The sequence below is a fragment of the Chaetodon trifascialis genome, chromosome 2 (genome assembly GCF_039877785.1).
Source record: "Chaetodon trifascialis isolate fChaTrf1 chromosome 2, fChaTrf1.hap1, whole genome shotgun sequence".
In the NCBI taxonomy this organism is placed as follows: Eukaryota; Metazoa; Chordata; class Actinopteri; order Chaetodontiformes; family Chaetodontidae; genus Chaetodon; species Chaetodon trifascialis.
In genome coordinates, this window is record NC_092057.1 from 24,549,165 (window position 1) to 24,564,417 (window position 15,253).

A 15,253-nucleotide genomic window follows, 5' to 3' on the forward strand; every position below is an offset into this window, starting at 1 on the left:
TCTGCAGTGTAGCATTATCAGGAAAAACCGAGTGTGTCCCTGATGGATAGGATAGGGATTAGGTCACGCGCTAATTAGCCAGCCAATGATTGTAACTATAGTAACGGCATGAGAAGACGCCCTCCGCTGTCATTAGCGCTGGGTTCAGTTTGTCATTTGCTCTGCGGCAGTTGTACATACATAAATGCCTGATACATAAATCCCTTTGCTCCTGGAGGCGTCCGGGGGAAGATCTCTGTTCATCCCAAACACATCTGCTATGTTAGTGTTCGTCTCGAGCCCGGTCTGTGCCTCCCATAAAGCTGACTGGTGTTTATTGAGTTGGATTGTGACTGCACATCATCACGCTGCTAAAAACATGGAGATTCTTGGTAAAAAGAAATGGTTCGTCACGCAGAACGCAAACACAGGTTTTGATGTTCTAGATTCAGGATGATGCACAGACCGATGTCCTCACTTCCAGCTGAAAATGTTACCGTGTGAATGAACGTGCTCTCACACACACCCACAGACGGCATGTTGGTGCATGTCTTGTTAAAGCACTGTGGGTTGATCTGTGTCTTGCACATAATTTCTCACCTGTGTTCTTTTTTTTCCGCCCTGAAACATGAGCTAACATTAAACTAACCTTTTGTAACCCTTCTTTCTTTTCTCATCTGATGCCCTTATTTCCTTCCACCTTTTTCCTCGTTCTCTCTTGCTGTTCTTTTTTCCTTCTTTTTCATGTTTTGTGTCTCTTCACCTACTTTGAATTTTCACACTTAACCCTCTTTTTTCTTTACCCCATCCTCGCTGTGTGTCTTGTCTCTCTGTATGTCTCTTTTGGTCTCTTCCTCCCTCTCTTTATCTACCACACACTCCTACGCTCTTTCTTTTTGTCTCTCTCTTTTCTCTCTCAGGGAGGGATGTATGGGGAGAGGCAGGCCTCTTTGCCTCTAATGGATTCTTACGATGGTTAGGCTACACCCACTGTCACACTGCATGTCAGCGCATGGTATGTGTGTCCCACCGGCTGCTCTTCTCAACTCACTGCATGGCCTAATATCTTAGCTGTGTATTAAGAACTGACTTTGTGTGTCTGACAGTGGACAGTGTTGTCAATGAGCTTCCATTGTACTGTATTTGGACTGTTTTTTGCTCCCCCTGCTGGTGGAAAGTGTCAGTGATTTATTTATTTATTTATTTGTGTTTGTGTCTCCTGAGATGTGATTTTCTTTTTCTCTCTGCACAGTTCATATAATTTTTGTCTAACGTGTGGTAATGTTGTTGCCAGCAGTCACTATTGTGTATTGTGTTTATTTTTTAAAGCCACTGCTGTGAATCTGACTTTTAAATGTGCCATTCTTCCCGCTTAGGCATGAACGCCTCAGATTAGCTGCCCCACATGATCAATTCCCACACTTGTGCCACTTTTTCTCTTGCAGAAAAACTGATTGTGTGCATCACTAGACGACAGCCTCCTCCCACCTACTGCCCATGCTGAACTGACAATGGGGGACCACTACACTACCGATGGGACTAAACTCCATCCTTAACACTCAACTCTTCTCTCTTCACTCTTTTGCAGCTTCTCGTCTTTCTCTCTTACATTCCTCCATTGCAGCTAGCTAACAAACTATTGAAACCAACGTGGAAAAACTGACATGGATCTACGCTCCCTGTGGACAAACCAGACGAGACACTATGACCACTTTGTGCTCCGCGCGTCCTTGCGCTCCAGAACGCTAACCACTCGATCAGATCCCATGGCCACAGCACTACATCTCCACGCAACAATGCTACGACTTGCCTGGACAACACTAATTCTCTCTGTGACAAAAAGCAGAGACTGTGGCTTCATCTGAGAACTTTTCTACTTCTTGGAGGTCGGAGCATAGACTTAGACTAATGATACTAATTGGAACTATGGGGATCAGAACGGGAGACTTTTTGGTGAAACTTTACATAAATGGCTAGCACACTACGTTTCAAAGACATTGAGGGAATGTCATTTTTTTCTCTCTAATAGTGAAATATTACAGTAATGACAAAACAGTTCTTACCACTGACAACCAATGTTTAATGATCTAGTCAGATATGTGTAAAGCTTCTGCTTCTGTTTTGGTAGTGGTTATTCTTCTTGCTTTGCTCTGTACCACAGTGATGCACATGTGCCAAATGACACTGCTACTGCTGCAACTGCCAATATTGAATGCAAGACTTTTTACAGCGGCTACACTGAAAACTCATCTGCTTTGTTTTGTGCGCAGTTTGTGTCGGTGACAGTCCATCACCAAGATGCATGGGGATGCTGCATTTTCTGTATTTGATTGTGATCTGTAGATATAAGAGTGGAAGTCCTAGTATGGACATTCCTATAGACAGAAATAGAGAAATTCTTTTCCAGCTCTTTGGAATAGACAGTATAGTCTGTCCCGTGTTCCTAAAGTGATGTTTCTGTTAAATGTAAGCCCCTTAACTTTGTAATTCTTGGGAGAGATTGCAGGACTCAGTGGGTCCATTTCCTTCTATCTACTGGTCTGTAATCTTAGGAATGAATGTGTACATACAAGACTGCCTCCAAGAGCATCTGTTCTGGGCTAACTGGAGTGCCTCACTCATTCAGGATCGGTCTGATGGGTTTGTCCAACATGACAGGGTTAACCAATCAAGGTGTCTTCTCAGCGGGTAACTAGTTGGGAATACTGCACATGGAGCTCAGCAGTTTTCTATTCCACATAGATAATGGAATATGTGAACTTGTATGTATGTAAGAGTTGGTTCTTGTCATTGGGATTGATTTTTTTATAAGGTATAAAACTCTTGAGTTCTGTATAATTCAGTGCTACCTATAGCCGACCTGGCTTTAAGGCTACAGAACAGTACATGGGAGAAGACACAGTATCGTCTGTTTTTGCCTGCATTTCTTAAGTACAGCGCTTGTTCTGTCGAAGAATGCATATTAGTGCCGAGTGAGATGTAGATACTTACTGAGTGGACGATTAAAAGAAGCACTAGGGGGTACAATGTGTGTTTTTTTCCTCTCTCTCTCTCTCTTTTTTTTTAAAAACCTTTCCTTTATTTGTTTTCCATGCCAATTAAAACACGACAGACGATGCCTCGTTTTCTCAAAGTAACCAGTTGCCTTCAAGAGTGGACTGACTAAAAGAGCTGAATAGAGGAGAGCAAGGGTTTGTGTTAGAAAATCTCTGTTTAAGGAGGCATAGACCAGAATCTGCTATTAGATAAAGTGGAGAAAAAATAAAAGCACATTTAAACTATATATACAAGAGAATATTTGTTAATTTTAATGGTTTTATGTATTTCTTTTTTATATTGATTTGGGTTTAATTGTTTTGGGTGCTCTGGGTGAAAGCATATGCAATCAGTTTTTATGTTTTGATTGAAAATAATCAGATTATGTCTTAATTAAATGCAAAACAAGTTAGCTGACTAAAATCCTCCAACACCGTCATCAGATACTGGAACACTAATGGAAAAATCTGATTCTGGACTACACCATAATCTCTTTGCCTTGGCTCTTAAAGTTGCACAGTTCTCATTTATGAATGAATTATGTAACTAGCAATACTGTTTTTAATAAAAAAGAAAATGATTTCCAGAACCTGTTTTCCTTTGCCCCTTGTTGATTGCACTTTGACAATGAATCAGTGAGGAGCAGAATGAACGTTGGTGTCACTATCAGCGGCTGTATTTCAGATGCGACACTTGTAGCCACAATCATTTAAGTTGTTCGCTGACTTTCAGTTTGAGGTTTAGGGTTTACTGCTAGTGTCAATGTTTAAAATACAGATCAAGTGTCCAAAACATATTTGCGTGTGCAACAGAAAAAATACTGGTAAGTGTAATTTTCATGCTAACGCTGTAACCTCATTTTGGCGGTGGTGTCTGAACTTCAGGATAACATTATTTAGCTAAAATTCTGAACTCCTCACATTGAGCTGCACTGCGGTCTGACACTTCAAAATGCGTTAATTTAACGTCATTTTATTAATAATAATATACTGTATTATGTTTGTGAATGGGGTGGCCATTGCTATTTATTTGTTGAATCGTTTTTTAAATCAGCAAATATTGTTAATTAGGCTAGCATTTAGCTAAAAGTTTACGTTATTAGTAAGACTCTTGCTATGTAAGTTTTAAATCTGATGAAAATGTTAGATGTAAAGTAATGGCTACGAGTGGTTAACCTAGCCAACAACCGAAAGTAAACGTTTGAGGGTGACTGCAAACAACCACTTCCATCCTTCAAGTCATTTATATACTGCAGGATGGTACTTTGTGGCGAAAATAAGCTGGCTGAGGCTAATAACAAACAAACAAACAAACAAACAAACAAACAAACAAACAAACAAACAAACAAACAAACAAAATTGAAGCAGGAATATACAATTCAGAGTTACCCTCAATTGTCAAATGTCAGATATTCAGCAGTAACAAACATTAGCATTCAGATAGCGCGGTCATGCTCCCTCAGCCTGACAGGGCTGCCACCGGCTCAGAGTCCACTTTAAAAAAGGCTGATACACCAACCAGGCTGTGCTGTGTTATTGCTCGGCTGTGTTGGTGTTACACAGCTGAAGTGAGCTCACATTTGTAGCCTACATGACATCTTATTTCACATCACGCTCTTTTGCATTTTAGCAGAAACATCGCTTCAAAGATTTAAGAACTGCAACTATAGACTGTAGAGGCATTTTGTTCACAGTGAAGGTTCAAGGTGCTTTACAAATTGCAAAAGAAATAAAACAGGATTAAAAACGTAAAAACACTCAAACATTAACATGAAATGATAAGTGAACAGGTAGGTTTTTAAATGAGCCTACCACTGGTACTTTTGTATGTGTCTAAAAGACACATTTTTGGGTAGACCTTCAACAGTAACCATATTCCTTTGTCTGCTGTCCCTGCCTCTTCTGCCCTTGCTTGCCCCCAGTGTCCATGTGGACATGCAGAGGTATCGGTGGCCAGGTTATGACCTCCAGCTTCTTGGAGAGCTGCAGAGACAACAAAACAATGCCCAACTCTGTGATACTCTGTTGCAAACTGAAGGTGAGCTGTATAATTGGTTGCACTGATGAAATGCACTTGTTATATATATATATATCTGTACATATATGTACACGTATGATACAATGACATGGTTTTTAATATCTCCTACTATGTGTAAAGGTATCTCTGTCCCAACCCACAGTTGCATCCTTACAGCTCTCAGTCCCTATCTGTCTCAGAAGCTGACAGCCTCCCCGTCTCCTCCCTCGGGCCAGAGGCGCCAGCTCCAGCTCCAGACTGTGAAGGCCCAGACCCTGCTGAAGCTTGTTGGTCTTCTGTACACTGTGGAGGTGGAGGTAAAGGGACACATAGAACAGACTGACCTATTGTCTGCAGCCCTCCAGTTTGAGATCACAGATCTTATTGAAGGACATGAAGGTGTGGGGATGAAGGGGGAAGAACCCGAGAAAGAGCGTTTTGGGAGTTGCAGAGAAAGTTATGAGAGCAGGAACATGCAGGATGCGCAAGTTCAGGCCGAGATATCTGAAAGAAGAGCTCCACAATCCCCAGCTGAAAAGACAAGTTGTGTATCAACAGGCACACAGACTGTTAAAGCTGGTGAAAAGACAGTGGGCACTTCTTTTACTCACTCCAGCCATAGTAAACCTCCAACCCCAGAGCCTGCATCCCCTGTAGCTCAAGAGCTTTTCTTTCATGTTGCAACCCCAAAACGTTACACTTGATAGACATTTTTACTCCGCTTGTTTTCCCATGTCCATCATACCCAGTAGAACACCAAGCGATGGAGTGTCGACATTAGACCAGTCCTGACAGCGTAACAAACCCCACATCAGCTTGGTCCAGCGATTTGATGAGCTTCCACAGCTCCTACCAGCAGTCATCTGAGTTTGGAGACAGGATTGGGACAGAAAAAACATTTGATAAGACAGCTGACAGAAGAGAAAAGACAGAGTGGATGAGCCACGCCAATGAAGATGAGAGGCAAGGAGAGTCAATGGGAAATTCAGTAGAGAAGAAACACACACCTGCCACTGTAGGGATGAAGAGCCTGTCTAAGATGAAGATGGAGACCACACAGATTTCTGTTAAGGTAAGAAGTAGTCCATTTTTTTTCACAAGGAAGATAACCTGGAAAGACTTCTCTAATGTGATGATCACAGGGATATAACCCCTAAAAGCTGTATTTGCTGAGATTACAAATGATTTTGAACAGTAATGTTTATCAGGCCACATTCCCAAATTAAGCTGCAATTGATTAGAGTGTCCCGCCCACCCTCAGGTCTGGAGACTTGCCTTGCTTACAGGATGTGGCGATTTGGAACTCAAAATAGCAAAATACAGGGCTTATGGGTAGCGATGCGCAACCATGAACCGCATCCCAAGTTCAAGTTCAGCCGTTGTCTCTGTACTGTCTGTAGTGAAGGCTGAAAAATGCCTTAGGAAACACAAAATACAGTACAGTGAGTGAAAAGCTGCAGAATCACCAAGTACCTTTGGGACAGCAGTCACAGACACTTTCAACTGAGGCTGCTGTGAGCATTTTGCTGAAGTTGTGCCAAGCAAGTTTTCATCTCAGCATCCTGGGAATTACACTCAATGCAACTAGAGATCATGTTGTTGGGCTCCATCTACCTACTGTGGTGTATGACTCGTGTATGACTCATTATCAGGCAAGCAAATTTCTCAGGGTATCCCGATCACTCAGCTCAACATTTAGGGTCGTGTCTCCGTTTCCCCTCAGCTGTAAAAACGACTTGTCACTTCTACATTACACAAACAAAGACAAGAAATGAAATGACAATTTGTGGATTTCATGTCAAAGCAGGATCGTCACACGTCTCAGCGACGATGTGTTGACGATGTCTTCAGACTGTCATAACAAATATGCAGGAAGCCCACTCTTTTTCATGCTTTGTGCTTTCATCATCTTCCTCTGTGCAGGTAAAGCTGAGGAGGAAGACCAAAGCGGCCTGGGAGGTTGTGAGCATTCAAGACGCAGATGAGATGCTGCCAGTTCTTACCTCCCTGAAACAGGTAGTCAAGCATGATGATGTCTTTCTGTACAGACACACTTGTCATCCAGTTCACTTGCATTTGATTGTGTTTTTTGTGTTGGGAAAATTAATATGTCAGAGTTAGAACCACTCAAGCTGCTAAGTGCAAGAAATACTCAACAGTTTGTCTTGGTGGTGCGTGGTGCTGCAGAGATGGATGATTTCACAGTGTTGATTTAGGAATGCTACAGCAAAAGCAAATCATCCCATACAGGAGCTCATACGCATGCGCTGTGTAAGCAGGAGGGACAACATTTCTGATAAAGAACTTTTTCTTCAAAGACAGGGTCATATTAGCCATTTAGCAGAACTGTATATGTCTACGCTAATGATTATGGCAGGGGCAGATGCACCAGCTGTCAGATGCATGCTGCCGTCACTGCAGCAGGATGTGTGTATTACCAGGATTTTGCTCACTCTTCAACAGACACAGGTATCTAGATGCATTTTTTGTTCATGTTTTTCAGCTAACAAGGTGTGTACACTTCTGTCATTACGTTACCTTATTGCTAAATTGTAGGTTAATGTGTTGCTAATCAGTGGCAGTTGAGAGATACTGTAAGTCAGTAGCCATTTTTAATCCAAAGAGGGAGGTATTTGGTAAGTGCAGTAAGAAATGTCAGACATGCTTTGACTCGTTCTCATTTATATTTACAAGCTAATATAATGTTGTACATGTGGCGGGTGTTGAACGGTTGAAGTTATTGATTTCAGGTTGTAGAAACCTACATCCTTTATCCCTATCAGCCTTTTATCTGTGTTTGATTTTGAATTTGATTACACCAGTACACTTCGTATTATAATGGACCTATACAAAATCTGTTGTCTTGTTTATGTTTAGCCTTTTGAAACGTGGCCATCACAATTTCCCTACATCCCTCCTATCATCAAATTGCTTGTTTTGTCTGAACAACAGTCCAAAACCCAAATATAGTCAATTTACTATCACATGAATCAATCAGCACAGTTGAAAAGATGGAACAAGGGAATGTTTGGTATTTTTACTTGAATGATTCAGTTGAATATTGTGTCAGCTCTGATTTCAGTCTTGCATAGTTGTATTGAGCAAGACTGTTTTTGTATTGTTCAGCATGCTGAAGTGCAGCAGTTACTAAATCAAACAAAGAACACAGATTTATCTTAAAGGTTCCCTCTGTACTTCCTCACAGTTCTGCACTTCAGGAGCATTTCACATTTTATCACACAAACGGTCTCACTTGACTGCAGCCCACAATCTAAATGGCCATACAGCTACTGCTCCTTTTGTCAGTCCTCGAATATCCAAAACCCTGCCCTCACACCAACTACCTCAGCTTTGTTGATTAAAGATGGATTCATGGCAGTCTTCCCATCTGTTGTACAGGTGACATTTGTTGTTTTAAAGCTCAGGACCAGCCCACCTGCTCAAGCCTTTCCTCTGTACAGCCGCATGCTGAGCTTCTCCTGCAGCAGCAGCAGCACTCTCCTCAGTGTCTCTCATCCATGGGAGGAGATGGAACGAGCAACCAGGGCACGCCACCATCCAAACATCAAAATTGTCCACATCCTGAAGCACCCACAACAAGATCGGTCACACCCTGAGCTTTCTGCTCTAGTGGGCAGAAACTGTGTTATCCTCGAGTTTTTACCCCTGGCGAACAGAAATGACCCGCAGTCCTCGAATTCTTTTTCTTTACCTTGCATGGATGACTTGAAGCTTCCTCGATGTCTCTCTCCATTAGAGCTATTTGCCTAAGCAGCAAAACATCCGCCTGTCCTCAACAACTTGGAAAACCACAGCAGTAAAATTCTGCCACAGCCATCTTTATGTGGGCGACCCTGGCTCTCAGAAAATGCTGCATCTCTACTATTTGACAGATGACAGATGAACCGTCAACCATCACAGCAAACCTGAGTGAGAAAACCAGAGGTGCTGGGGATCTGGGTACTGACCAGACCAGGGAGACGCCAATTAACACAAGCCTAGAACAGTATTCATTTTTAAAGCCTGTGACCTGCAGAGCTAAGATTGTGAATGAACAAGGAGTCTCAGCTCCCAGACGGAAACATGGGAGTCTTTCGAAAGCAAACCTTGAAGAGAGCCCTTCTGCCATCAGTGAATCAAAGAGCCATGGTGTGAAAAGTGAGCAGCGAACTGACAACAGTGCCAAAGGAGGAGGAGGAGGGTGAAAAAACAGAGAGACAGTGTAAAGAACGGAGGAGGAGTAGAAGTGAAGTGGAGGTAATTCCATTGAAGAGGACCATGTGTGCTGAGAGCATTGGCAAGGCTGAGGCAGATGATAATAAAGATGGCATGATCCCGGCAGAGGGCCAACTTAAGACACTCAAACGGCCAAGGACGGTCACCCTGAAGGAGTTTAAAAAGCATATCCAGTTCCAAAACTCAAAAGCAGTGAAGTTAAAGGAAGCAAGAGATTTTAGAGATGTAGAAAGTGAAGCAAAGGCATGTGCTAGCACATGTGGAGAATCAATGGAGACAGAAATGGACACAGACATTGCTCAGCCTCAGAACAGGGATGGAATGGAAGAGTCTCACGTCATCGTCAGTGTTACATTTGATAAAAATAACAATCAGATTTTCAACAAATCCACAGAAGAGTGTAGCAAACCACAGAGAGATGACACAAACAACTCTACCAGTGAGGAGGCCAGTTTGTCTGGTGATGAGCGCCGTCCTCCTGGACTGTCCTTCGATGTGCGGGGAGAAGAGGTGGCCAAGTCAACTGCTGAGAGGGAGCAGCCGCTGAAGAATCCTGATGAAGGTAAAGTGTTTGTTCCTGTACTCGTTTCAGATTATTGGCAGACTCCAAAGCCCTTTTTACAGTGTACAGTGAGTAAAAATAACAGGAATATGGGAAAAGCCACACTACAACTATTTAATCTTTTTTCTCTTGATTTATTGGTTAGCCTGGAAAGCAACACCTTTTCTCAAAGCCTCTGCAGTATGTATCAGATTAGAGGAGTCCATACTGTGGTGCCATCTGGTGGTCACAGTAATAACTGCAAGACTCTTGAATTATCTGAATAATTTTACATAAGTAACAGTTTAAAAGTATCATCAGAAGAAGTAGTGGCTTCCATCCATCCATCCATCCATCCATCCATCCATCCATCCATCCATCCATCCATCCATCCATCCATCCATCCATTTTCTATACCTGACCATCCCTTTCGGGGTTGCGGGTTGGCTGGAGCCTATCCCAGCTGTCACTGGGCGGAAGGCGGGGGACACCCTGAACTGGTTGCCAGTCGATTGCAGGGCAACATACAAAGACATACAGCCATTCATGCTCACACTCACACCTAAGGACAATTAAGAGTCACCAATTAACCTAATGAGTATGTTTTTGGTCTGTGGGAGGAAGCCAGAGTGCCCGGAGAGAACCCACGCATGCACGGGAAGAACATGCAAACTTCACACAAAAAGGCCCCCACCCGACCTGGGGATCAAACCGGTGACCTGCTTGCTGTGAGGCACGCGCACTACCTGCTGCTCCACTGTGCCACCCAAAATAGTGGCTTGTGCAGTAAAATGCATTTGAAATCTCACAAGGATTACTTTGCATAATCCATTTTACTTCTCCCTTTTCTAGCACAAAAAGCCTGTGATGCAGGAGTGTCTCACAGAGACACCCACACACTGCCTCAAGACAACAAAAAGCCACTGGGCCACAGCTTGAGCCCCCAGACCCCTGAGAGAAGTGCTCCATCTCTGTCCAACGCTGGTGGGTTCATCAAGAGCCCAGGCTGCGATCAAGACGAAGAGGAGGAGGAGGAGATGGACATTCTGTTGTGCTCCCCAGACAAAGTGCCTCAGTTCACAGAGTGTGAGAAAGGTCTGAACAACATGGACGTGACTCCAGAGGAAGAAGAGGAAGAAGATATGAATGAGATTGATGTGACTGGAGATGAGACAGAGTAACGTTTGTGTAGGTGCAGAGTTTTTACTATGTTGTGTGACAACTTCAGCTCTTTGTATGTCCAGCCTGATATTCTCTGTTCTGCTTTTATCTACTGCGTCTTCTCAAGCATGCCAGACCATGAAGAAGAAGGTGTTATGACACTGTAAATAATAGATTTTTATGTCGGCCTTTTCTGTTTTCAGCATCAGTTAGTGTGTGGCGATTGTAAACTTTGTACATGCAAGAAGTTCAGGCTGTTTTTGAGCTTCGTTTAGTTCCATATGCCAGATTCAAATTATCTTTGATTTTCAATAAAAAGATGCGCTTTGATAAGGATGGCGGGGCTCATTTTGAGCTTGTAGTTGTAAAATGTACAATGTCTCATGATACATTATTATCGTTTATTTATAAAACATTTATAAAATGTTTTTTTTTTCTGACCACGCGCCGCTCGCAAATTCAGAAAGAGGGCGCACTGTCTCTGCCTTCCGTTTGAATCCAACTTTATTGACAGCAGAAGCGTGAGCGGAGACGGCACACACGTGCTGTGTTGCGGGTTTGAAGGTTAAAGAAGAGGCAGCGGGTAGGTTTGCAGTCGGCTGTCTGCTGGACAGAGTCACCAGGACGGCGTGCTTGTGGTTAAAGCGGGGAAGAAGCAGCACTGAACCGGAGACATGGATCCCATGAAGGCACAGCAGCTGGCGGCGGAGCTGGAGGTGGAAATGATGGCTGACATGTACAACCGGTAAAGCCAAAACAAGCTAATCATCCAGCTAGCTAACCTCTCTGTCAGCAGTGAACTGTCTCATGGCCTTTATTCATACTCTTTGTCAGTCTTCTCGTTTTGCGGTGACACACGGCCACATAAAGTTGGTCTGCGCTCGGTGAAGACGTAGCTATTTTCCTCTCCTTCATGCTCGCTAACGTTACATATGGTTAATTAACATGACTGTACGTTAGCTAACATGACAGTATTTCAGTGATGCTCGTTTTGGCCGACAGAGTGCGACTGCACTTAAAGCAACAATTTTATGCAGGACTGTACAAGCGGCTAACAAGAGTCAGCCGGTCATGTTCATTGTGTTTGTAGGTTCTAGAAAAAAATCCCAGAATGTGTTAACTTAAAGCCCCGTAATTAAACACATGACCTTTAATTGATTTGGCTCCACTTCAGCTAAATTAGCACTGACATCTGTTTGTCTGTAGTTCGGAAACACAGTGCTAATTGTCTTCAGGGCCTCAGTTTTAAGCTCATTTCGTTATGATCAGTTTTTCATTCATTCATTAATCTTCTTCTCGTTGTCATAAATAAATGCAATTTTATGTTCCTGTCAGAATGTACAAAAACAAAACAACAACAACAACAACAACACACACACACACACACACACACACACACACACACACACACACACACACACATGGAATTGGGAGAATATGTCAAATACATTTTGGCCCAACACTTAAATAAATCTTTGTTCTTCCTTTGCAGCGCAGCAGTCGTCAGTACAGAGAGTTGGATATCAATGAAATCTGTTCAGACTCGGCCACTAATAACAGCTTATTGGGGCTGGAGGAAATAAAAATGCTCACACACTGTGTCAAACAAATTAATCATACATTATCAAATATTTTGAGTTCATTGGGTGTAATTCCAACAAAAATGCTGCAAACACAGGAATGACGCAAAGCCAAAAACACACAAACACATAAAACAAATGCAAGAGAAAAACGCTGCAATCACAGAAATGAAGCAGAAGCAAAAACTTACAAACACTCAAAACAAATGTGAAAGAAAAATGCTGCAAATGTCAAAACACACACAACCCCAAAACAACTGCAAGAAACAAACGCTGCAAATTCGCTCCACAAAACGGAGTTGTAGTACTTATAGTTCATATAAGCTTATAATAAATACTCACATTTCCATTTCTCTGCAAACCTTCCTCTTCATCACTACCGTCAGATAAGAAACCAAACCCTTCTATATGATTAAAGGACAGATCGCTAAATAATTGTTTGGACCAGAGTTTGATTAAATTGCCTCACCTGGGTGGCTGTGTAAAAAGGAATTTCTGCTTCTTGTTCCTTGCTCGCATCTTAATGACCAGACAGGTTAAAAGTAAAGGAGATGTCTGTCGTCTGACCTCGTGTGTTAACGTCTAAGTTTTAACTGTAATATGGGCAGCTGGTGGAGAGAGTGCAGGTGAAGGGGGCTACAGCATTCAGGATGAGCTGGGGTTGAAGATTAGAAGATGATTCAGGCTTATAGATTATTGAATATTCACTCTTCATGTCTGATTATAAATGAGTCTGGTCCCTGCCAAAGAAACAAATCAAATCAAATCACATCAGTCAAACTCAAACTGGTCCAGAGCTGCAATGAGTGCATCAGTTATTTGACTGACAGAAATTAAATCAACAACTTTTATTTATTTATTTTTTTATTCTTAAGCAGAAATTCCAAACATTTAACAGTTCCAGCTTCTCAGATGTGAGAATCTGTTACTTGCCCTTGTCCTGCATCTTACATAATTGAACATCTTTTGTTTTTGGACAGTTGGTTCATTAAGACAAGATATTTGATGACATCACGTTGACCTCAAGGACACTGTGATGGACAATTCCAATGTCGGCAGATGTTTTCTAGACCAAACATTTAATCGCTTCATCAAGAACGCATGAAATCGTTGATGCTCTAATGTGGCGAGAATATTTTTAAAGACACCATAATCACATGCAGACTGTACATATTGGGGCTTTAATGGTCTGAACAGTTTACTTGGTCTTGCAAAATTTAGCTCCACATTTTAAAGAGGAGAAGAAGAAGAAAATGTAGTGATGCCTGCAGATGGAACTGTGTACTTTTACCAAGTGACGTTGATCATATGCATGTATCACATGAAGGTGCTTGGGCATAGTAAAGCCGCCTGGTAAAAATGTTTACCAACTGTCTCCTGCCTTCCTCTTCTCCCAGAATGACCAACGCCTGTCACAGGAAGTGTGTACCGCCACATTACAAGGAGGCAGAGCTGACCAAGGGCGAGTCGGTGTGCCTGGACCGCTGCGTGGCCAAATACCTGGACCTTCACGAGAGGCTCGGACGCAAGCTGACAGAGCTCTCCGTCCAGGACGAGGAAATGATGAGGAAGGCTGCTGTGGGGAGCGGATAGAGGCGCCGATGAAGGCACCAGCGCTGTGGGGGATTACAGGGTTAAGGGTGGGGTCGGTATAGCTGGTTTCTCTAAGATGAGAGACTTGCGTTTTAATGAGTGGGTGGGTTTTTTTGGGGGGAAATGAAAACATGTTAAATAAATGCTTGTGAGGGTCCACTGAGAAACTGCTTCCTCCACTGCAGCAGAGGAGGAGGCGCAGGATAGAGCTGGAGGGAGCACCGGAGGGCTTGGTGGAGGGACAGCATGAGGACATCTTCCAGCCTCTCTGGATGTGTCTCATTCGTCTTACATTCAGCTTGGCCTGCTCCTCAAGACGTCGCCTGAAAACTGCGTGCGAAGGAGAAAGACCTGAGACATGTGATATTATTTCTACATCGCACTTGGTGATTGTTTCTCTCTGCTTGGAGTGCAAGAAGGCCGCTGCCTCTGCTGCAGAGACTGGTCGGTGCTTGAAGCGGAGCGAAATAATCACTAAGAGTGGTTTGCAGTTAGTCTTTGTTTCCAAATCACCCTTTGAACTCGGGTGAGGTTTTTTTTTTTTCCCATTTTGAGAGAGTAAGTCAAAGTAAACATGGGCAACACAACATGATGTTCAGGTAGAGACACATTGTTCACAATTACAAGTTGTCTGTTATGCAGACAAAGTCGAGCGGGTCCTGTAGAAAACCTTGAAATACAGTAAATCAAAAACATGGATCAGGGCATGCACTGAATTATGTATGCAGTACTACACAAGACACTATGCAGAGTTGAGCGTCTCAGGCGTGCACGGTGCTGTGTTGGCCTCAGACACACACTACCAGGCCTGTGGCTTCGTGGACTGAGCTGAAGATGGACTGTGTCAGGCTTGTTTACACTCGTGTTGTATGTCAGCGGACCATGTTTTTGACTGTGAACCTTTTTTTCTTTTGTTCCTGTGTTAGCCACTGTGTCAGTGACGCAGCTTTTTACCTGCTTATTGGAGAAGCTGCGCAGTTTTTCTTTGTGATGAATTACAGTAATAAAACATTGTCATATTATCTTACATCACGGCTGTTATTGCTGCGGCACTAATGTGCTCGCCCCGCTCGCAGAGAGGAGTGTCTGTACCTTTAAGGCGAGCGCCCGC

At 43.0% G+C, this 15,253-nt stretch overlaps 2 protein-coding genes across 4 annotated transcripts in view; both read left to right on the forward strand.

The window, feature by feature from the left end:
* The window catches only part of ctnnd1 (catenin (cadherin-associated protein), delta 1), a 28,253-nt gene extending 24,654 nt beyond the window's left edge, over window positions 1-3,599 (forward strand). The window contains exons 21-22 of one of the 3 annotated variants that reach the window (XM_070974772.1): window positions 900-994; window positions 1,425-3,599. In XM_070974772.1, coding sequence (XP_070830873.1) covers window positions 900-959 — 60 coding nt within the window. In that variant the 3' untranslated portion in view covers window positions 960-994; window positions 1,425-3,599. The remainder of the gene's footprint in view (window positions 1-899; window positions 995-1,424) is intronic. The other 2 variants (XM_070974764.1, XM_070974780.1) reach the window with 2 other exon arrangements.
* Window positions 3,600-11,502: 7,903 nt separating this feature from the next.
* timm10 (translocase of inner mitochondrial membrane 10 homolog (yeast)) lies at window positions 11,503-15,168 on the forward strand. Its single transcript, XM_070981871.1, has 2 exons — window positions 11,503-11,714; window positions 13,947-15,168. Exons 1-2 carry the CDS (start codon window positions 11,644-11,646, stop codon window positions 14,140-14,142), a joined length of 267 nt encoding a protein of 88 aa, XP_070837972.1. The 5' UTR covers window positions 11,503-11,643; the 3' UTR covers window positions 14,143-15,168.
* The last annotated feature ends 85 nt before the right edge of the window (window positions 15,169-15,253 follow it).